The sequence below is a fragment of the Balaenoptera musculus genome, chromosome 6 (genome assembly GCF_009873245.2).
Source record: "Balaenoptera musculus isolate JJ_BM4_2016_0621 chromosome 6, mBalMus1.pri.v3, whole genome shotgun sequence".
NCBI lineage: Eukaryota > Metazoa > Chordata > Mammalia > Artiodactyla > Balaenopteridae > Balaenoptera > Balaenoptera musculus.
In genome coordinates this window covers 65,417,904-65,440,742 of record NC_045790.1, presented here as the reverse complement: position 1 = coordinate 65,440,742, position 22,839 = coordinate 65,417,904, and the positions used below count along the sequence as shown (strand labels likewise).

The window sequence follows — 22,839 nt, the reverse complement described above, 5'->3', positions numbered from 1 at the left end:
ATACAACTCATAGGCATTTATTGCCTTTTTTTTTTCTTTTAAAAACAAATGTACTCTGAAGCAAGCATCAGAAACATGGTTATTACCCACAACAAATCCTGCCTTTGAGAGGCCTACCAATTAAAACCCACTGGGCGAGTCAGACAAAAGAGTCCTGTTGCCCACAGATTGGGAGAAAATACTGGCAAATGATGTGACCGACAAGGGATTAGTCTCCAAAATCTACAAACAGCTCATGTGGCTTAATATCATCAAAACAAACAACCCAGTCAAAAAATGGGGAGAAGACCTAAATAGACATTTTTCCAAGGAAGACATATGGATGGCCAAGAGGCACATGAAAAGGTGTTCAACATCGCTAAGGATTAGAGAAATGTAAATCAAAACTACAATGAGATATCACCTCACACAAGTCAAAATGGCCATCATCAGAAAATCCACAAACGATAAATGCTGGAGAGGGTGTGGAGAAAAGGGAACCCTCTTACACTGTTGGTGGGAATGTAAATTGGTACAGCCACTATGGAGAACAGTATGGAGGTTCCTTAAAAAATTAAAAATAGAACTACCATATGACCCTGCAATCCCACTCTTGGGCATATATCCAGAGAAAAACATGGTGCGAAAGGATACATGCACCCCAACGTTCACTGCAGCACTGTTTACAACAGCCAAGACATGGAAGCCACCTAATTGTCCATCGACAAAGGAATGGATAAAGAAGAAGTGGTACATATATACAATCAAATATTACTCGGCCATAAAAAAGAATGAAATAATGCCATTTGCAGCAACATGGATGGACCTAGAGATGTCATACTGAGTGAAGTAAGTCTGACAGAGAAAGAGAAGTATCGTATGATATCGTTTACATGCGGAATCTAAAAAGAAGTGATACAAATGAACATATTTACAAAAAGAAACGGACTCACAGACTTAGAGAATAAAGTTATAGTTACCAGGGGGGAAGGGTGGAGGGGAGGGATAGTTAGGGAGTTTGGGATTGACATGTACACACTGCTATATTTAAAAAGGATAACCAACAAAGACTTACTATATAGCACAGGGAACTCTGCTCAATGTTATGTGGCAGCCTGGATGGGAGGGGAGTCTGGGGGAGAATGGATACATGTATATGTATGGTGGAGTCGCTTTGCTGTGCACCTGAAACTATCACGACATTGTTAATTGGCTATACAATATAAAATGAAAAGTAAAAAAAAAAAAAGTGTCCTGTTGTGATTAATGAGAATTCATTGGCCACCCCTGGAAGATTCACTCAGGGGAAGCAGACGTTGTATCCCCTCTTCCTCCTGAAGTTTATGATAAAATTAATGGTGATGAATTGAGAACCATGATTCTGTGAATGGCAGGCAGGGCACTTAGACTATGAGAAAGTGCAGTCTTTACCGTTACCTCCTCTGAAATGTGAACGGCGGGGTTGGGGGGGGCTCATGTGTCAACAAGGGAAGGGAAATTCTCAGAGGTGATGACTCTCCAGTGTTTTAATCTTATCACGTCTAAGGAGCCACCTCCACCCCCCAGAAGATAAGCATGACAAGGTCAGTTATAGAATACACTGTGCTGCATCTTTTGCACATCTGAAATGTAGAGTGTATAGTTTTGGCCCCTCCACTCAAAAACTCACACTCCTATCCATCCTTTAAGATTCTACTTAAGCACACTGTCTTTGGTGAGGTATCTCCCCAGTCCACCTATTTTGTAAGGCACATACTAGGTGCTAAAAGACATGGGAAGATGATAAAGACATGGGTTTATACCGCATCCCTTCACCATATTCTATGCTCCATGACATGACAACTTAGGCTGATGCGCATACCAAGTGGGTCGTCAGCCGCAGGAACCATCCACTGATGACGTCTCCAGCTGGTCGGAGTGGAGCAGGCATTCCGCTAAGCTCTGCCGCCTCTGATAATCTCTTGCTGTTTGTAACTTCTGAAGGGCCAAAGACTGATTTACTGGGAGTTACCTCATTTCCAAAGGCGCGTGATTTCTCAGCCCTTTCACCACTCAGGAATGGAAATCTCTTCAACGCAGGTGTCTGGGATATCAGGGTCCACGTGTTTGGCGAGTAGCCGGTGGGTAATCAAGCAATAAAATGGAGTCACCTGTTATATCACTACCAGTTCCCGCAGGTGCATTTCAAATTCCCCACACCGGCTACAGGCCACGGCTGATGGACATGTTGCCGAGGTAAATCCTGTGCCTTACACTGGCCACGCTGGCCAATCAGAAGTCAACATGCCATTAACCCTGTCATTGCCTGTATTACCTGCAGAGAACACTGGCTCAGTGTGGCCAACTGTCAGCCCATTGTGCCACCATGGGATTGGTCATCAATCTGAAGCTTCCTGTGCAGAAAGCCTTCATGTCCTGTGCAAGCCCTTCAGCCTGCAATGTCACGCAGCACTATTTGCGCCAAGAATACGGTAGATGTAGGCTGCACCTTGGATCAGTAAGATTGATAAAGGATCTCATTTTAGTAATGGCTGTCTATCCATTTCCAAGGTCAGTCAATAAACTCAAGAATCATAGATGAGGCAACACAACATTTTGATCTAGGGGACTGGCTCACACAGCGGCATATTTCACATGCTAGGTCCCCTCCCAGTAAGCGCCTCCCTGGCACACATACACACACATTTCCCAACACTCCCTGGGAGGGTAGTGGCACTGCCCTCTCTGGGAATCACTGCATTATATACACTGGTGCTTGTCATTGCTCTGGAAGCACGTGGTGCAGTGAGTGGACACCTCAATCCTAGCCGATCACAGGAGTGGCCTGACAGCTGCCGTACCCTATCCACAGTCCCTTCCACGATTCTCTCCTGTGGTCCCCACAACATTCGTGGACCTCTCCAGTCACCTACTCCTAAGAGAGACTGGTGGCTGAAGCTCTGTCTTTAAGAACCAAAGAACATTACGTGCAGAAGGGTGACTTCCAGTCTTTCACTTCTCCTGAGGGTAGGGCAAGAGGATGTGCATGTATAGCTCAGCAAGAGAAGCCGGAATTTTATGTAAAGCAGAATTCATACCTTGGCAGTGTGATCTGAAGCAGGTTCCAGAGGCAGGCTGTGTCCTGAGCCACTAGAGGACCTTCCTTCCCTTTTGCAACCTCGCTGAGAAAAAGCTCCGTAAAAATAGGTGGCTGTGCAGCTGCTTCTTTCCGTAGCTGGGCCCAAGAATTTGCTTCCTCTGATATTTGCAACATTGTGTCTGCTTCAGCCCCACTCATGCAAGCCAAACTCTCACTGGACCCAAAGCAAGCCTCTTCTCCAGCCATCCTACCCCTCCACTTCTAGTCTTTGCTCTTGCTACATTCACCCGTGGTGAAATTATATAAATGGTTACCAGGCCCAGGAAACTCCACTCTTTGGGAAATCCCTTAGGTGCTAGTGCCTTTCATCTCTGAGTCAGTCTCTCTGTGTATTCCCACAGCCGGTTGCTTGTGCCGCTGCTGTAACCATCACGTCTACCTGATTCGTTGTGCATGTTTGCCATAGCCTCCTGTTCCCAAACTACAAACTCACAGGAGCAGGAATAATATTTTATGCATCCGTTTGCTGCACCAAAAAAACCCAGGACTCTGCATAGAGTAGTTGTTCAACTGGTGTTTGCTGAATGAATGAACGAATTATATTTGTGTTGCTGGACACACATGACTCCATACTGAAATAAAGAAACAAGATTTTAAAAGGATTAATTTACATTTGAACTTCAAAGTTCGACATGATGAAAAGTTCAGCAACTTGAGAAAAAATATTGAAAAATAGACTTAGCTGTCTAAGCCTGAGTGTATCTAGTTGTGCTGTCATCAACCTCCACTTTTTTTTTTCTTTCTTTCTTTCTTTTTTAAATAAATTTGTTTATTTATTTTTGGCTGGGTTGGGTCTTCGTTACTGAGTGCAGGCTTTCTCTAGTTGCGGCGAGAGGGGGCTACTCTTTGTTGTGGTGTGCAGGCTTCTCATTGCGGTGGCTTCTCTTGTTGCAGAGCACGGGCTCTAGGTGTGTGGGCTTCAGTAGTTGTGGCACACGGGCTTAGTAGTTGTGGCGCACGGGTTTAGTTGCTCCGCAGTACGTGGGATCTTCCCGGACAGGGCTTGAATCCGCACTGGCAGGCAGATTCTTAACCACTGCGCCACCAGGGAAGTCCCATGGACCTCCACTTTAAAGATGATGAGAACCAGGGGCTTCCCTGGTGGCGCAGTGGTTGGGAATCTGTCTGCCGGTGCGGGGGACGCGGGTTCGGGCCTTGGTCTGGGAGGATCCCGCGTGCCGCGGAGCAACTGGGCCCGTGAGCCACAATTACTGAGCCTGTGCTCCGCAACAAGAGAGGTCGCGATGGTGAGAGGCCCGCGCACCGCGATGAGGAGTGGCCCCCGCTTGCCACAACTAGAAGAAAGACCTTGCACAGAAACGAAGACCCAACACAGCCATAAATAAATTAATTAATTAATTAAAAAAAAAGATGATGAGAACCAAAGCCACAAGGCAAGTTGTATTCCATTGCTGATAAACTTCATAACTAGTTCCTTAGAAACTCAGCTCAAAGCCACCCTACTATTATTTCGAAATGAAGACACTTGTGATGAAAGATTAGATGCCATGTTCGTTTCTTCTGACGCCCAAAGGCAGTTTTGAGAACTTTGTCTTCTCTGTTCCATTTATTTACTAAATTCCCAAGATCATAATGATGAAAACCAGCCCTTGCAAGTGTTCTGCAAGGCAGACTTATCAGAAGAGTGACCACTACTGGAGTTTCTCAAATGGCAAGACAAACAAATAAGCAAAAATCCACAATTCTTGTGTAAGGTTGAAATCAGAAATTTCTTTTTTATTAGCTACTAAAGGTCCTAGCAAGTTTCTGACAGAAGCATAGATAGAAAATGGAAACAAATACCTTGCTGGGAATGTCTCCCTGCTTGCCCTAATCTTGACTACAGCAATAACGCATTGCTGAACGGTCAAAGCGCACCATGTTATCTGTGCCAATGACATGATAAGTGGGTGCGTTCCCAAGGAAGCAAAACATATGCAAACAGGTCCTGTGCACCCAGGGTTCTGGCTGAGGACTGACGGAGGCTGCCAGGGCCACAGTATCTTTTTTCTGGGCAAATAAAGCCAGCTGTGACCCTCTGCTTTCCAGCAGGGGACCCCACCCTCCCTGCCATCTCATCAGGCCCATCACTGTGCCACCAGCAAGGTTCTCTTCCAGCATCCACTTCATCTCCTACTTCTACAGCATTTCACTGTCTCCTTTTACAGCCATGACAAGTAAGATCTGAACTGTGTCCAAACAAGTGCATGAAAACAGGCCCTTATTGGGAGATAAGTTAGCAGAGTGAGAAAGTCAGAGAGACAGCCGACATGGTGGTATTTTGCCTTCTCAGCAGGAATCAGTATCAACTCATGTACCAACCCACGTGATATAATCAAGGCAGGGCCCGAAAATGTTCAGCGTTCATTCTCAGAGTCCTGCTAGGAAATGATCTCCCACCTGTGTAATGAATGGCTGAATTTGAAGGAATGCAGCCTGCTTAATAGCTAGTATTGATATTATTTACAAAATAAGAGAGAAAAACACCCTTTGATATGTTTTGTTGAAAGTGTGTCATTGTGGTTTGTAGAAAGCTCTTGAAGATGTGAAGGGGGTGGCATGGGGACTTTGGAGATGGGAAGGAGGGTGAGTGGCCATCAGGTGGTTGGTGGGCATGAGGTGGGCTATTAGGAGTTCTACAACTTTCACCCATGGGAGACCTGACCTGGGATGAAAAGTTAAATCCTCCCCCTGCTGAGGAGAGCTTTCTTAGGTCTGTCCGGGAGAACCTGGGGCTTAGGGTCAGCTGACCTCTGGCACTGCACTCTCCTCCGTTATTCCAGAACCTTCTCTCACCTGACACCAATGATGCACAGATGCCCTGACTATTCCCAGCCCACTGATTCTCTCTCAAAAGGGCAGGTTCCCTTGTGTGATAAAGCACAGATATCAGATGAAAGTGCAGCTTTCAGAGACCACGGAAGACCCTGTTGCATTTGCAGAAACTGACTAAAACCCAAACAAAACAGACTTTTTTTTCTTTCCCCACCTACCCCGCCCACCACCAAATCATCCTTTGTTTTTTTTCAAAGTCGTAAGAGGCACAAACAGGTAGCAAGAAGGCATGAGTGAAGCGTCCCCCGCCGAGCGCGTTCTTTTGGCCGTGGTGAGTGATCTGTCCTCCGTTCAGGTGATGACAGTGGGGCCCCTCCGGCCGGTTCTCTCGTGAATCTGGGATATTTTCAGCGCGATGGCTATGAGAGGGCTCAGCACTGCCTGGAAAAGGAGGAAGAAAGTCTGTGAACAACTCGAGTCAGTCACAGGAGGGCCGTAGGGATGGGTTTCTATTCCAAGCATCTGGATTCAGTTCTGATTTGCAGATCCGGACACCTGTTCTCTGGTCCCTGGTTTCCTCTTCCGTAAGAGGAGACTGAGTGGGCGGGGGGTTAGGGGGAGGAGAGGGAGCAGTTGATCTCCAAAGTCTTACCTGGCTCCCAAAAACATTGCTCTAAGATGGGAACTTGCACAACCCAACTACGAGAGTATTGAAGCATTTCAGGAACAGAGCGCTGTGAATCGAGGAAGTTCAGAAAACCCCACAGTCTTCCTCTGCTACATTCCCTCCCCAACACATACCCGCCCCCCCCCCGCCACACACACGTGCGTGAACTTGAGGAAAAACACTCGTTCTCCATCCTAAGTCCATGGACCTGATGAACCTACTCTCCTGATGTTTTGGAGAAGACAGACCAATCCATCAGCTAGTGCTGCAGAAAATAACTGCTCATTTCTTCCCATCATATGACACAGTGGCTCATGGGGCACCTCAGCGTCCCCTAGAAGGAGGTGGGGAGGTTTAGAGGCCTAGGGAAGAGATTCCTGGAAAGGTGAAGGACATGAAAGGGAGTGGGAATCACGTCTTGCCCTTTAGCTGTGCATCATTTCATGAGACTCAGGCAGTGTTTTCCAAAGGGAGGAGCACACACCACTCAAGATGATTTTAGGTGGTGCAGGAGATTATTTTAGATGGTGCACGGGCATGGCACCAGAACACTGAGAAAGTCAGTCTATTTTCCATTCTTCTTCAATCCTCCTAATTTCATCAAAGAGGAAATCTATTTGCTGCCAATCTTTAACACTTTTACCAGGACAGAGCATGCCTCAGGCAAGAGTTACCTAGATAGAAGGTAATATCATTGTATGTTTTTACTGCATTTATTTTTTAGGATGAATTTTATTTATCAAGGGATACTGTTTTATTTATCAAGGGAGTTTACCTAGGGATACTGTTTTTTTCCATGGAGAGCACTGATGTAAGCTTTCTATAATAAAAAAATAGATTTAAGTGAAAACAAAGTTAAGTCCATTTAAAGACGAATACTAATATAGGGGTACTGGCAGAAAAGAAGTTTGGGAAATACTGGCATAAGGGGAAAAAAGACAGCATATTGAGGAAAATAAAACCAGTATTTTTGGAGGGGAGAGAAAGATTCTATTACTTGCAACCTTCATGTATTCCTAACAGATAGAGGGACGGAGGGAATGCATGCATTCTAATCAGACAGCAAGAGCCCAAGCAAACACCCAGGGCACCAGAAGCACAGGTAGCCCAGTTGTCCTGAGTGGAGTGTGGACACAGGGCGTTCCTGAGCCATAAGTGAGCAAGACTTGTTTGGAGAGACCTAACCACCTGGGCCAAGTGTAAGGTTTTAATTCATTAGGTAAGGGGAGATGTTGGAGGTTTCTGAGCTAAAAGGTGACACTATCAGAGCTGTGCTTTGGAAAGAATGCTCTAGCAGCAAGTCTCATAGTTTAATACATTTATGGCTAAATGTATTACATTATCTCACTCTATAAAGATGAAGAGATGAAGCAGCACAGATGTAATCTTGGAAGCCAGAAGAGAGATGAAAATCTAGAGCCTTTTCACAACTACACAAGCAAGTGCTGCTTCCTTCTGGTTCCACGTCCATAAACTTGATACACAAAAACAGAAGCATTTCTTTTCCTTTTAATAACCCAACTGGTACCCAGAAAAATTTTCCACTGGCACATTTTGCCAGGCCCTGTTCCACAGGATGCCCATAGGGCAGCATCTGGATTTTTTAAGAGCCAAGCACCCACTTCGTGTAGATGTCAGATTATTAGCTTTCCTCCTCTTCCTGTCTTTTCTCCCCTCTTTCCTTCTTCCCCCCTTTTCGGCTATCTAACTCTACATAACACCTATAAGAGAGGTAAAGTGAGGACAGAGAAAGAGAATAAAGCTAAAATCAATCACTTTGAGGTCCTGGAGGATGAATAAAGCTAAAATATCCTATCAATTTAAGAAAATGCAGTGAAACTGAATTTGAAACCCTAACCCTAACCCTCACTTTTTTTTGAACTGAAAATTAAGACATATTTTGTTTGACAGCATTGTGAGTTTCAAGATTAAGGATTTTCTACTCCTTACCTTTAAGTGGTGGTACCTATTGGCAAGAGGGTAAGGGAGCACAGTTGTAACCGATACTGTAAACACTGCAGGTGTTCTCTTAACTGATCTCTGCTGAACTCTACAGATGAACCTATGCTGCCCATTTCTTCTGTAAACCATCCTGACTGAGGTCCACTGCACACTGGATGTCTGTGACCAACAGATGACTCTCTAACATGCTCACCTACTTCTGCCTCTAGCAGTTATGTGCTTATTAGGAGTCAGTTACGTTTGTTCCTAAATATGTTAATGCCTGTTGTACTTGTTATTGAAACTATGAATTTACTAAATTATATGTAAACCAGGGAAATGTGAGAATAAATAGGAAGAGTTCTTTCTATGAAAATTAAGTTGAATGTTTTGGAAAGAATTAGATAATGGTGATTAGCCATGCCTGTCCAATTAGATGTGAGTGAGATGCTGTAAAGTACTGGGGAGAATTTTTTAAAGTATAGAAAGTTCTTTTTTCAGATTGCCTCACAAGTGGCCTTAAGTTCCCACTGACAATAAAGAAATTAAAGGTGAACATTACAGATGATGAATTATGAGTGGGAATCTTTTGAAGAAAGATAATCACAACACCAAAGAGTATGCTCATATTCAAAGAAAAGGTGTTGGACCAAAATTAAAAGATTGGCAAAAAACATACATTTATTATGTTTTGTGCTGAAAATAGAATGGTCAAGATATGTATACATTTAATTACCCCTTTTAACTCTCTTTTTGGAGTAGTGAATTAAGTACTTGTTCCTTATCCTGACCATGTCAGAGAAGAAGGCTTCCAATGTAATTATGCAAATTGAAAGGAAGGAAACACATTTTTGGAAATTCTCTATGAGGAAGACCTTGAACATGGGAACTCCCACCCTGAGCAAAGAGTTCCAGGCCAGCCTGACACAGAAGCTGTGGAACAATCTGCCCTCAAGAGACCGTGAGGGTTTCGGAAGAAAAACATCAGTGATGATCACCATGGACTGAATACTACTGAGTTCCTTTCACACATTTTTCAGAAACCCAGAAAGTCTTTAGATGCTTGTAGGATCCTAGGGAATTCTGGGAGAGGTCCCTAAAAGTGCCCAAGTTTGAGTTTTTTGCCAGCCTTGTGAAATGGGAGCTTCAAGTCATAATTTAAGGATCATAAAGTATTTTTTTTTCTTGCTTGAGTGTGCATGTGAATGTGTGTGTGTACACAGAATGCATGGTCTAGAATGAATGGTCACATCATGAGAGCAGGAGCTTTGTCTAATTTAGGACTAGAAAAGTGCTGCTACTTAGGAGGCATTGAATAAATATTGGTGGAATAAAAGGATGCTATATCAGTTTGATGAAAAGAAAATGATGAGGCTGATAGAGACTTCTGTGGCCATTCATGAAGGGCACTCTGGGTGAGCCGGAGGGTCAGTAGTACCGAATTTTTACTGTCATGTTTTTCTTTAGAAATCACAGCTTTGGTACGTGTGACTCCCAGATACTTTTCTCATTTGATCAACCATTCATCATGGAAAAGGGAGAGAGGGAGATTCATTTTTCTGAAGCAATTGGAAAGGCCCTCAGACTGGGGAGTGAGAAGAGGGGTGAAAACTTAGAAGCCTGCAGATGTGAAATTTCTGAGGAGGAGCTGGACACAGAGCTTAAAAAACAGAGAGGAGCATGGGATGATCTAATTTGATTCTTTCACGTGACAGATAAGGAAACTGAGCCCAGAGAGGAGATGTGATTGGCCCAGGGTCACACGTCTGTTTGGTGGCTGAGCTGGGATAAGGACATAGTGATTCTTCCTCTACTGCTCTTTCCATGACACAATTCTGAACACGAGACCCATGAATGACAAGGAAAAATGAGCGGACAAGATGAGCCTAAGAGGAGAGATAAAGAAAAGGTAGGATCATCATCCCACTGTACTAGACCAGTCCCACATCAGATGGGGGCTCAGATAGGACCGATTAGCCATCCCCACTGACCAAGAACAGATAGACAGTGGGGAGAAGAGCATTTCCGGTTTTGTGAATGTATTAGACGTTCCAAGGTGACTCTTGGTGAATGAAGGAAATAAACTAATAGAGACTATAATCTATTAGAAATATAGCATCTTTTTTCTAATTCCAGTGCTTCTCAGAGTGCTTGACATAGCTTTTCTACACTCAAGAGTAGGACACAGTGAGAGCTCATCCTGCAGCAAACGGCATCGGCAATGCCTCCATTCGAGGGTACTCACACCGCGGCTCCATTCAGCCTTGGAGGTTTGGGTGGCTTTTGCTGTCACCTCAAGTTAATAAGCCTAGAGAGGGAAATGGAATCTGTCTCTATTTAAAATTCTGATACTTTGTTCATCATGGATTTTTTTGCATTGGTTTTGATTTTTTAAAGTATTGCATTACAATATTTGTCTTGAGTACTGAATTTTTTGGCACCCCCTTAAATTCTACACCCTGCTAACCTCAGCCTCATCCTAGCCCTGTGTTAGGCTTTAACCTGTTCACAACCCGCGGAAGGAAAGAGAAGCTTTCTTCTTTCCCTTTCTTTTTCATCTTCTCTCTTGTTCTATATTGTTGTTGTTTTGATTCACATTCATGTAAATTGGAGCCATAAAAACAAGCCCCTAACAAATGAACTTCTTACCCTGACCGGCAATAGACAAGGAGAGGTGTAAATGATCTGAATGTCACAAGACTCAAAGTAAATAGTTAACTGATTTTTTTGGAGAAAAACAAATGCTAACCAGAAACACAATCACTTATTAAGTAAAATTTGTCCGAATCTGTGGAGGGAGCCCAGGGCTTGGCTGGTCCCAATGAGGACTGTGCATGAGGAGAGTCAGAGAAGTATCCATGTGGGAAGGAGCGCATGCGGAAGACAGTACTTATCCTAGTTCATGGTTTGAGGCAGGTAATAAAACCTGGAGAATGCAGATCATTCAACAACATAAAACACTGACATTCCGACATCCATAAAACAGGGATTTACAACAAATGCCACGTTCGCCTGATGCTTAGAGGCAACTTGCATCAACACTCCTTCTTGGGTTAAAGATGAACCACCTTTCTCTCATGATTTCATTCAAACATTCATTTTTAGTCCGTGTGCAGTCTGCTTAGTCTAAGGCAGTGGTTCTCAAACTTGAGTGTGTATCAGGATCACCTGGAGGGCCTGATAAAATGCAGATTGCTGGACTCCTCCCCTGGGGTTGCTGATTTAGGACATCTGGGTTGGGGCCCAAGAATCTGCATGTCTAACAAATCCCAGGCAATGCTGATGCTGCTGGTCCTGGAACCACACTTTGAGAACCTCTGTCCTAAGGTACGCCCATGAGTGTGCCTGTCAAATTCCTTGCTCCAGCTGGAGGCTAGGTTGCCTGGTTTGTTCACATGATCCCACTCCTTGGCCATAGCTGACTGGACCAGGAGTAGGTCCCTGACCTACAGGCAGCTGATCCAAAGGCTGGCCAGTGACTGAGCAATAGCCTGAGGCAAAACCTGAACCAGCTGATCAGATTTTTTCTGATCAATTTTTTTAAGTTGGTAAGTAATGAAAGAATAAGCCAGCCAGCAGTGGGAGCTAAATTAACCACGAGGTTATAATTCACTAATCACAAGGGCATAAGGCGCCAGGGTAATCCAGGATTACGAGAAAGCAGAGATTCTGAGAAATATGAAAAATTCTAAGAAATTTAGAAAAGATCTTGGAGAAATAAAAATTAAACAGAGCAGAGGGAAATGAATAAAGAGTTGGTAGAGAGAAAAGGATGGCGTACGTCGCAATAATCTCGAAAGTAAAGATCCACTAACTCTTGCCAGGCGGGCCTGAATCAATAACTTGCTCGAGGTCTAGTGTCCGAGACCTGGCCCTACTCTTGGATTTCCTGAGTTACCTTTGGTCTGTTTGTGCACTAAAATAAATCAAAATTTTAAAACAAATTAAAACAAAATCACACTAATAAACAAACCCCGAGTATGTTTTTCTTGGATCATTTTGAGGAACCATCATTATCCAGCTTTCTACCACCAGTGAGAAAAAGCTTTTTTTCCTCGTAAAACTAAACGTCTTGCAAATTGAAATTACCTTCCTCACCAAATCAGCTCATGGCACCACCTTCCCCTTTCCGCTACTAGCAGATCCCACCAATCTCTCCATCAGCTGGGCTGGAAGTGCACTTTGGTGAGTCTTTCTCTCTTTTCCCCACATCTAAGCAGTCACCCACTCCTTCTCATCCCATGGCTCCTTCCTTTAACACAGTCCCCTACTACCCCTGGCTTGCAGGAGTCTGCTGACTCTTCCCAGGCTCACCAGAGTGCGCTTTTAGGAACCCTAATGTAAAAGTCCTGGATGGTTTCCTAAGCCTAAGGTCTGCCCTCGCAGTATGGCTGTCAGCTTCTTGACAGTTGGGTCTTACCCTCTCTCGTAGGCAGAATACTATGCCTCAACCCCCAAAGATATCATTCCTGTCCCCTGCAATCTGTGAACGTGACCTTATTTGGAAAAAGGGTCTTTGCAGATGTGGTTAAGTGAAAGATTCCGAGATGACAAGATTATCCTGGATTTTCCAGCTGGGCCCTAAATGCAATCACAAGAGTCCTTATAGGAGAGGGTCAGAGGGAGATCATATGCACACACAGAGGAGAAAGTGATGTGGCAATGGGGACAGAGATGGTGGTCACCAGCCAAAGAATGCCTGCAGCCACCAGAAGATGGAAGAGCGAGGAAAAGATCCTCTCCCAGAGGCTCCCAAGGGAGTGTGTGCCTGCCGACACCTTGATTTCAGAATTCTGGCCTCTTGAACTCTGAGGGAGTACATTTCTATTGTTTTAAGTAACCCAGTTTGTGGTGATTTGTTACACAGCAGCCAAAGGAAATGAATACACCCCTCCTTTCCACAATTCCTCCCCAGTCTTCTGCCTGCTCCTTGTCTTACCCCACTGCGCCCCTTGAACGGTGCCCTCTCAGGCCACGCTCTTCTCCACTTTTACACGTGTTGTTCTTTCATTTTGGACCGATGCTGAAATCTCACCCATCCCTCAAGGCCTTTTTCAGGAAATCTCTCTGATAGTCCCAGGAAGGATCTCTCCATTCTCTGACCCCTTCACTTGCTTCTCTGATGATTCCTTCTTATCTTGATTTACAGGAATTTGTAGGGGTTTTCTTTTCTTTCCTCTGTCACATTTCAACTAAACTCTAAGTTACTAGAAGGCAAAATTTTTCTTAAATGTGTCTGTTTCCCTCCCAATACTATGTGTCTTGCCCATAAGAGATGCTGAAAGAAATGGTGGGCTTGGGATATTGTTTCGAGTGTTTAGTGCAGTGGGCAGTATAGTGAGAAACTCACTTGTGCTTTGCACCCCCTTCATCAGGAAGATTCACCCGGACGAGATGAGACCGTCCATCCAGTCTCCCCTCCTGCCTCTTCCTCAGCCCAAGGGGAAGCCAGGAACTGCTCTGACTGTGAAGGGTTAGCAGGTGCTTGGGTGGTTCTAATTAGCACTAACTGCTAATGTGGAGAAAGGGCTGAATGAAACCTTCACAACCCAGAGTTCAAAGAAAAGGAAAGCTGTCCAATCCGAGAAAGCAGGAAAGGGAAAAGAACTCTGAGAAAAGGATGGCCTGTGGCAGTGGAGAGGACTATTAGGGAAAAGACCCTGTGCCCCTGCCCAGAGCAGTGCCCCAGACAGAGGACAGGACAACAGCAGAGGTGAAGGCAACCACAGAGACCTGCACTCTCCCCCAGGATGGCGTGTGCCCTCTCCCTGCTCCATCCCCTCTGAGCTGTTTTATATGATCTGGAAAAGGGAAGGAGCCCAGATGGCTACTGCTGACCTTCTTGCCAACTCAGACGGGAGTTAGAGATCCATACAATACAGAAATGTGACATTTCTTGCATCACAGGAGTCGTGGAAAAATCCATACCTGCTGTAATTATAAACTTGGAGGCATCCTCTGGCTTTGTTTCCAATGCGTCTCAGCACTGGAGAAAGTTTCTTTCTTTTTTTTTTCTGAAGTCTTTTATTTATTTATTTATTTATTTTTGGCTGTGGTGGGTCTTCGTTTCTGTGCGAGGGCTTTCTCTAGTTGCGGCAAGCGGGGGCCACTCCTCATCGCGGTGCGCGGGCCTCTCACTATCGCGGCCTCTCTTGTTGCGGAGCACAGGCTCCAGACGCGCAGGCTCAGCAGCTGTGGCTCACGGGGCCCAGTTGCTCCGCGGCATGTGGGATCCTCCCAGACCAGGGCCCGAACCCGTGTCCCCTGCATTGGCAGGCAGACTCTCAACCACTGCGCCACCAAGGAAGCCCCCTGAAGTCTTTTTTTAATTGAAGTATAGTTGATGTACAATGTTGTGTTAGTTTCAGGTCTACAGCAAAGTGATTCAGTTATATATTCAGTTATACATATATAATTCAGTTATTTATATATATAAATATATATTCTTTTACAGATTCTTTTCCCTTATAAGTTATTACAAAATACTGAGTATAGTTCTCTGTGCTATACAGTAGGGAGAAAGTTTCTGATTACATTGCCCTTCAAATCCTGAACACTTACACAATGTAACAGAGAGAGCCAAGTATAGGAATCTGTAACTAACTGTCAGGGCAAATTTATAAGGGCCCTGCCCAAAGACGTAAGCAGGGGTGGAAACCTATGCCAGCTTCTCTCAGCAAGCCAGGCATCCTGGCAAGGGGCTGCATTTTCCCAGAGGAAGGGTGCCTTTGTCTTTTCACAAAGATGCCATCCCCTAGCCTCACCACCCTGTGCATTCCCGTTGAGAGAGCCTTTTTCTAATTTGCACAAAGGGGCCCTAGAGGCGAGATGCTGTCCTGTTTACAGAAGCCCAGATTTTGGGTAACAAAGATGACTAGCTATTTCAAATCCACCTGAGAAGTGTCTAGAAGAGAAATTGTAACAAAAAAAAATCAAATACATTTGTTGCTAATAAAAGTTAAGTGAGGGCTTCCCTGGTGGCACAGTGGTTAAGAATCTGCCTGCCAATGCAGGGGACACAGGTTCAAACCCTCGTCCGGGAAGATCCCACACGCCGTGGAGCAACTAAATCCTTGAGCCACAACTACTGAGCCTGCGCTCTAGAGCCTGCGAGCCACAACTACTGGGCCCATGCACCACAACTACTGAAGCCCGCACGCCTAGAGCCCGTGCTCTGCAACAAGAGAAGTATGGCAATGAGAAGTCCGCGCACCACAACAAAGAGTAGCCCCCTCTGGCTGCAACTAGAGAAGGCCCACACTCAGCAACAAAGACCCAATGCAGCCAAAAATAAAAATAAATAAAATAAATAAATTTTAAAAAAAGATTGGTCCTTAAAAAAACAAAAAGTTAAGTGCAAATGCTAAACACTGCAAACATTTTGCTCTTTAATATAATACATACAACCATGGTCCTAAATTTAATCCCCTTTTCATGTAATAAATCTATCTATCCATCTTGATCCAAAATGGACCTAAAATTAACCAAAATAGAGAATATGAAAAATGACTATAGATAAATCTGAATTCCGAGCCCAACCCTGAGGGAACCCATCTATTTTGTGAACGTCAGAAAACAGGCCTCCATAAAAGCTCTCTTCTGAGGGGGAGAAAGCCATTCCAGGATATAAGCGATGAGATACTCCCAAAGAAGTTCAATCAAAGCAAAAACTAAGCTAGCGTTTTGGGAATGCAGTGACGAGCCTAACAGAAACCACACTGACCAGGCCAGTTGGGCCTCCTTCTCCACAGCCCTCCCCACCTTTGCAACTGACTTGGGACTTTAGGAAGCAAAAGGCAGTGCTTAGGTTGCAAATCCAAAATAAATCAGAGGAGTCATGAAGCCATTTTTCCTCTTTATTCCTATAAATTGGAGCTGCTTCCGGTCCCTACTCAGAAGTACTGTGTTGGGCTGGAGAAGGAGAGAAAACAAACATGCTGGCCAGCATTTGGGGGCACGGCCACAAGGCACTAAGCAGAATCTTGGTGGCCTTTCATTGTCCTGTCGTGCAAACACAGACCAAACTGCAAGAGTTCAGAGCTTCCATTTTATAGAACCGCTCCCCTGGTCACTCTTTCCCTTTTCCTCTTTCCTCTCTTCTCTCTTTCTATCCCCTCATCTGCCACGAAAAACATTGCAAAAAGGTGGGAAATGACTAACTGGTTCAGATCGCCACAATTTCTGCCTTCCTCCTCCAATGTCCCTACCGTGTCTTCACGTTTCGACTCCACAGCAGACTTCAAAGGTTTCCCTGATGTAGAATGCACTTTCCAGTTTAGAGGGAACCTAGAGGTGCCCACCTCCCTACCGCCACTTGCAAAACTGTTACCAGAAATATAACTGCAAGACTGAAAGCAGAGGTTTTAAAAAAAAAGAACCACTCTCCAGTTCAAGTTCTCAAAGGACTCTCCTTGTAGCCATTTGCCTCCTCTTTTGAAGCCAAGGTCTAGGTTATTAGTAGTCGTCATTTTTTAAAAACTAGGTTCCTAGGGTTGGAACAATAATGTGATTCAGCTTGGCTTTCTGCGTATAGATCCCAGAAAGCCTGGCTCCTTAGAGGTGGATTAAAAGCATCAACAGAAGTCTCCCAAAGATTGGTCAGCAGACTGCTACCTGAGGACGAGGTAAGAATCACCTGGGGATGCTGTTGTGGGCTCCCGTCATGGAGATGCTGTTTCAGTGAATTTAGGGACCAGGAAGGGAATGTGTAGCTCTACAAGCTCCCACAGTGATTCTGGTGCATACCCAGGTCTTGAAAGTACACTTATTCTAGAATCTGCAGTGAAGAATGGTGGTTATAAGCATGGACTCTGAAGCCAAACTGCCTGGCTCTACCCCTTATGAGCTGTGCAAGCTTGGGCACGTGCCTTAACCTCCCTGAACCTTCATTCTCTTTCCATGAAATAGGGAACACTTACCTACTGTGATGGGGCTAGACTGGGACATGCAAACTGGAGATCCATGGCCACCAGATCCACTCAACCATCTCTTATTTTTGCTGGCACAAAATTAATATGTATTTTAAAAAATATGAACTGAATGCCTTTAGATGGCATGCCAGTTCTAACTAACAACTTCCTACTGTTCTATGCCCTGCTGCCCTGTTCACATTGGTGAGTTATCTGCCGGTCATTTGAATTTCCGACCCCAGGGTTTGCCACGGGGTGCATACCCTGTAGTCACCCATGCCTGTCACAGGAAGCTGGCTGCTGTCAGCGATGTGGGTGGTGGGTGTGTTGGTGAGAGGGTGGTGTACGCCCCCAGGGCTGCTCCTGAGTGCGGCTTTTGCTCCTGAGTTGTGGCTTCATGTGGGAAAGAAGAGACCTATGGATACAGTACCAAAAAGCTCCTGACTGAGTTTCAAGGTGTCCTGACCCCAGATCTTACACCCTCTCCACCCTGGAAGAGCACCTGCAGCCAACCTGGGTTTAGTGGCTGTACAACTTGAGGCCCAATATGGAACGTCTATCAGGACTATAGGGCATCCCTGGAGACGTGTGATTCTTAGACATAGGTGGTCATAGGTTTTTCCTCAAGGTGCACTTTAGGATCATGAAACCAAGCTTGGAACCTCAGCCAGCTTCCCTGTATCTTCCTCAGTCTGCAGTGTCCACTGGACTTTTGAATTTGGTTCATTTAACAGAAATTGAACACGTTTGCACACTGTTCATATTCATCCAAACTAACTCACCTTTCCACACTTCCAAAGACCAGTTACAAATATTTGGTTCCAAAGCCCTCATAGGTCTAGGCTCAGAAAGACTATTCCAAATACTACATTTAAGCTTCCTTTCTTTCATGGCATTACTGGATCACTGTGGTGTCATCAGTGTCACACACCGATACCTAGTGTTTCTCTCCTCCCTGCCACAGAAGGCTGAGCTTCCAGGCCTTCTCATGGTCAGGCGGGGCCCTTTGACAATTTCCAGGCAGTGGGTTAAGAGCAGAGGAGATGTGGTCACTTTCAGCCAAAGCTCTTCCTCTCCTTACGGTAACCAGCTGTTGGGGAGCAAATCTGCCACTCCAAAGTGCCTCTTTAGCACGTAGGTTATTTCGAGCTGAAAACAATGAAGGCCCAAAAGACTCAGGAAGAAATTTTGACTTTCCCCCTAACTGCCTAAAAAATAAATTAGATAGAGGGCCTGTTCCCAGAATAGAGCTTTCACCAGAGACATCTGCAAAGAATATGGGCTTGGTGTCGGGGGAGAAACAGGGCCTAGAGATGCATCCACTCTAAGTCCCATTGTTTCTGCACAGCCCAGAAAACATTTATTTACCAAACATTTGCTTTTCCATCTCCAGGTCAACTGCCTGCCTCCCTTTTGAAGTCCCAAGCCCTTACAACAGCTTCTTTTATCTCTAGCTGAAGATGGTATTTAAGGTGAAGGTTTCAGCCATTTGGGCGAGTTACTCAGTTTTTCTGGGTCTCCCCAATTGTAGACATGTTATTAAAATTTTGTTTGATTTTCTCCTGTTAATCTGTCTCACGTCAGTTAGACCAGACAGAAGAACCTAGAGGGTAGAGGACAATTTCTCCCTCCCTAACACAGCGATGTTCTAGACACCTGTTCTGTACACTTGGACCCTGGAGTAAGAACACAGAGGCAAGCACCCAGCCAAGCTGTGGTGAATATATAATAGGAATTAGAAGTAAACCTTATTTTCAGTGGTGGTTTTAAGCCAGTGAGATTTTGGGGTTGTTGGTTACCATGGCACTGGTCTAGCCCATCTGGACGAATGAAAATATTATTCACTAAAACGAAGTGGGAAATGCCATTTCAAAAACATTTTCCAAATCAGAAGGTGTGAAGAAAGAGAATATGTCTTGGAAACTCTATACTGCTGAACTATCGTTTGCCTTTAGGTATTAGGCCATCTTTATTATATTGGATATTCTGAAGCCAATTAAAAGGATAAGAATGATGTAATAGTTTTGAAACATGGATGCAAATTCTTTGGGATTCTTTCCATTAAGAGGTGGGTCTAGTCCCTCTTCCCTTGAAACTTGGCAGCCTTATTCAACCAATACAGTTTGACAGAAGTGCTGTTCTGTGACTCGTGAGCCTGGGTCACGTAGCCCGGCAGCTTCCCCATATTGCCCTCAGCAATGTTATATGCAAGAAGACTTACTATCTCGAGGCCAAAAAGGTAAAGAGGCCTCCAGAAGACTCCAGCTCCCAGCCATCTGAGTCACTCTCAGTTTTTCTAGTTTTCCCATCAGAGACCCCAGACATCAGGGAGCAGAGGCAAGCTATCCCACTGTACCACGTCCAAATTCCTAGCCTACAGGGTCCATGAGCGGGCAGAAATCATTGTTGTAGGGTGCCACCAAGTGTTAAGGTGATTTGTGAAGCAACAATAGGCAACCAGAGTGAAAGGTGAGCCGTCTAAACAGAACTTTAGGCTGATACATTGCTTGACCGTTCATGAGGTAGAGAAAGAAGTTAAGGCTTAAGTACAGTGACAGAACTTATAGTATGTTGGTTGAATGCATGGATCCATTAGGCTTGGGCTTAATTCCACCTCCAGCACTCACTAGATAAGGTTCTTAATCTCTCTGTGCATCATTGTATTTTACTGTGCATCAATTTTGAAATTGGGATGCTCATAATTGTTCCTGCTCCATAAGGTGATAAACATGAAATGAGATACAGCATGGCCCTCAGCGGCATTCCCAGCCCTGCACTTGTGACTCTGTCACTGAAGGCTGCCAGGAGGCCTCACCCTGCTAAATATGCAGCTTGCACATATGAACATCAGATAATTCCCGCTCTTGCCTAAGCAGTCTTGGAAGCCAGAAGATGTTATGTTTCCTGGCTGGGTTTAGGTCACAGGCAATAGAATTGGCTACACAAGAAGACAGAGAATTGATTTACTGGCTTGCAAAAGTCTTGGGAAAAGGAAATTCCTTTCCTTGCTCTCATCTATAGTTTGTGCCTCGGGTTCTGAAGTTTTAATTCTTCTTCAGCAGTTTTTAATAGCTGATACTGAATATGTACCATGTGCCAAGCACTATTCCAAATTCATGCGTTGAGTTAACCTTTATAATAGATGGTTATATTTTATGTAATCTGTAACAGATATATCTATCAGGTGAGGTAGGTAATATTATCCCCATTTTACAGATGAGAAAACGGAGGCTCAGAGGCGTTACATCACTTGCTCAAAGACACACAGCTGGTAAGTGGCAGAGCTGAGCTCTGAACCCAGTTGGTGCCATTATTTTAACAGCAAAGCTGGGCTGTATCTCACTACCCTAGATTGCCCTTCTACTGAGGGAAAAGTTTCCGTTTTCTGAATATTTAAAATATTTGTCTTCATGCCTTCACTGCAAAAGGTTTCTCTGTTTCAGGTACGCTATTTGAAAACTACCTTTTTAAGAACTGTGAAATGCAGCAATCACAGGGAAGTGCATAGAAGTTACATACTTGAATTACATGTAAAGCTGATGCTTGTGCTTCTGCGGCCCTTGAGCATTTGAGTTCTACATGAACTCATCAAATTTTTTCCCTAGTTAGCATGACATACTGTCAGCACATATAGCCCACGTCCAAGAGTTTTCTTTAGCAATGTTCTTTATGAGATTAAAGGACTTCCTTTTGATTTCTATCTGCAGAGTTTTTATCATGAATAGATGATTTAGGAAAGCATTTTATCAAATGCTTTTCTGTATCCGTTTTGTTATTATTGATACTTTCTAACTTAATTGCCCTTGTGATAATACTCTGCATTGTTTCATTGCCTAGTTAATTTTTATACATAGTTAATTTTTATAGTGAATTTTTATACATGTTGCCTGTGTCATGAAAACAATTTATATGTTGATATTGTTTGCTGTAGTATCTATATAAGTCCATTAAATAAGGCATGTTAACAATGTTGTTCAAATATTCTACAGCCTTATTAATTTTTCTATCTCCTTGTTCTAATAATTCCTGAGAGGGCTGTTAAAATATTCCAGGGCTATTGTCAGTTTCTCTATTTCTTCTTATAGTTTTACCAATTTTTTGCTTTATAAATTTAAAATTATTAGGTCTTCCTGGGGGGGAGTTAAAGTTTTGATCATTTTGAAGAGTCCCTCTTTATATTAAGCAATACTTTTGATCTTTATCTGAAACTAACTAGTCAGATTTTTGGTTGTTATTTGTATATATTTTTCCATTTTTTAACTTTCAAATTTTCTGTATTTTTATATAAAATGTGTCTCTTATAATGAGCTTATATTTGTCTTTTTAAAAAAATCCAAACTTTGTCTTTTCCCTGGAGCACTTAGTTCATCTATATTTAAAGTAATAACAAATACATTTGTGTTTAAATCTACCATCTTACATGCTTTTTATTTGACCAACTTGTTTTTCTTTCTTCTCTTGGATTGATTTTTTTAAGTTATTTTCTGTTTTCCTCTCTTAGATTGGAAGTTATATTCTTTCTATTTTTGTGTGTGTGTCTGTGATGGTCACCTAGAAACTACAACATGAATCCTTGACGTATCAAAGTCTAATAATGATCCATAAATTTACTTTCTTCCAAAATATGCAAGGATCTTAGTACATCTTACGTATGATTACTCTCACAGTTCTTAGAGCTATTATGGTTGTACATTTTAGTTCTTTATAATATTAATATGATAAAAATTTTCAGCATCATAAGACATTACTATGTTTTATACAGCTAATGTTCACATAAACCAACCCCTATTTTTAATTTTTCTTTGCTTTTTATTCCTTGATGCATCTCTGAGGTTCCATGGGGGATAATTTTCCTCCTAACTGAAGAATATCTTGGAGAATTCTTTCTGTATGGGGCTGCTGATAGCCCATTCTCTCAGTTTTTGTCTGTCTAAAAACGTCTTCATTTTGCTTTCATTTTAGAAAGATCGTTTCTAGACTGTCAGTTATTTTATGTCAGCCTTCTGGTTTTCAATGTTGCTGTTGAAAAATTAGTTGTCAATCAAGCAACTTGTCTTTGATCTTCTGTAGTTTTAGTCTGATGTGTCTAGATGTGCATTTATTTTTATTTACTCTGCTCAGGCTTCTAGCACCAGTGGATTGCTTTCCTTCATTGGTTCTGGGAAATCCTCAGCTATTATCTTTTCAAGTTTTACCTATAAGCCAGTCTCTCTCCTCTCCTTTTGAGACTCCAATTAAATTATGCTAGACCTCAATGTATCCTCCACGTGTCTTACCCTCTATTCTATATTGTCTATTGATTCTGGTGCACACTGCTTTGTCTCTTCAGGTGCTTTGTAACCTTTTACTGTTTGCTGGCCATTTTGTTTGAAAAAATTATTATAGAAATAACTTGAGACCTAGGATATTACTAGCGTCCTTCATCGCCT

General features: G+C 43.5%; 1 protein-coding gene across 1 annotated transcript in view; it reads right to left on the bottom strand.

The window, feature by feature from the left end:
- Nucleotides 1–4,829: 4,829 nt before the first annotated feature.
- PGM5 (phosphoglucomutase 5) overlaps nucleotides 4,830–22,839 on the bottom strand; it is a 188,365-nt gene continuing 170,355 nt past the window's right edge. Inside the window, exon 11 of the mRNA XM_036855685.1 lies at nucleotides 4,830–6,334. Within this exon, the coding sequence (XP_036711580.1) occupies nucleotides 6,245–6,334 (90 nt within the window). The 3' untranslated portion in view covers nucleotides 4,830–6,244. The remainder of the gene's footprint in view (nucleotides 6,335–22,839) is intronic.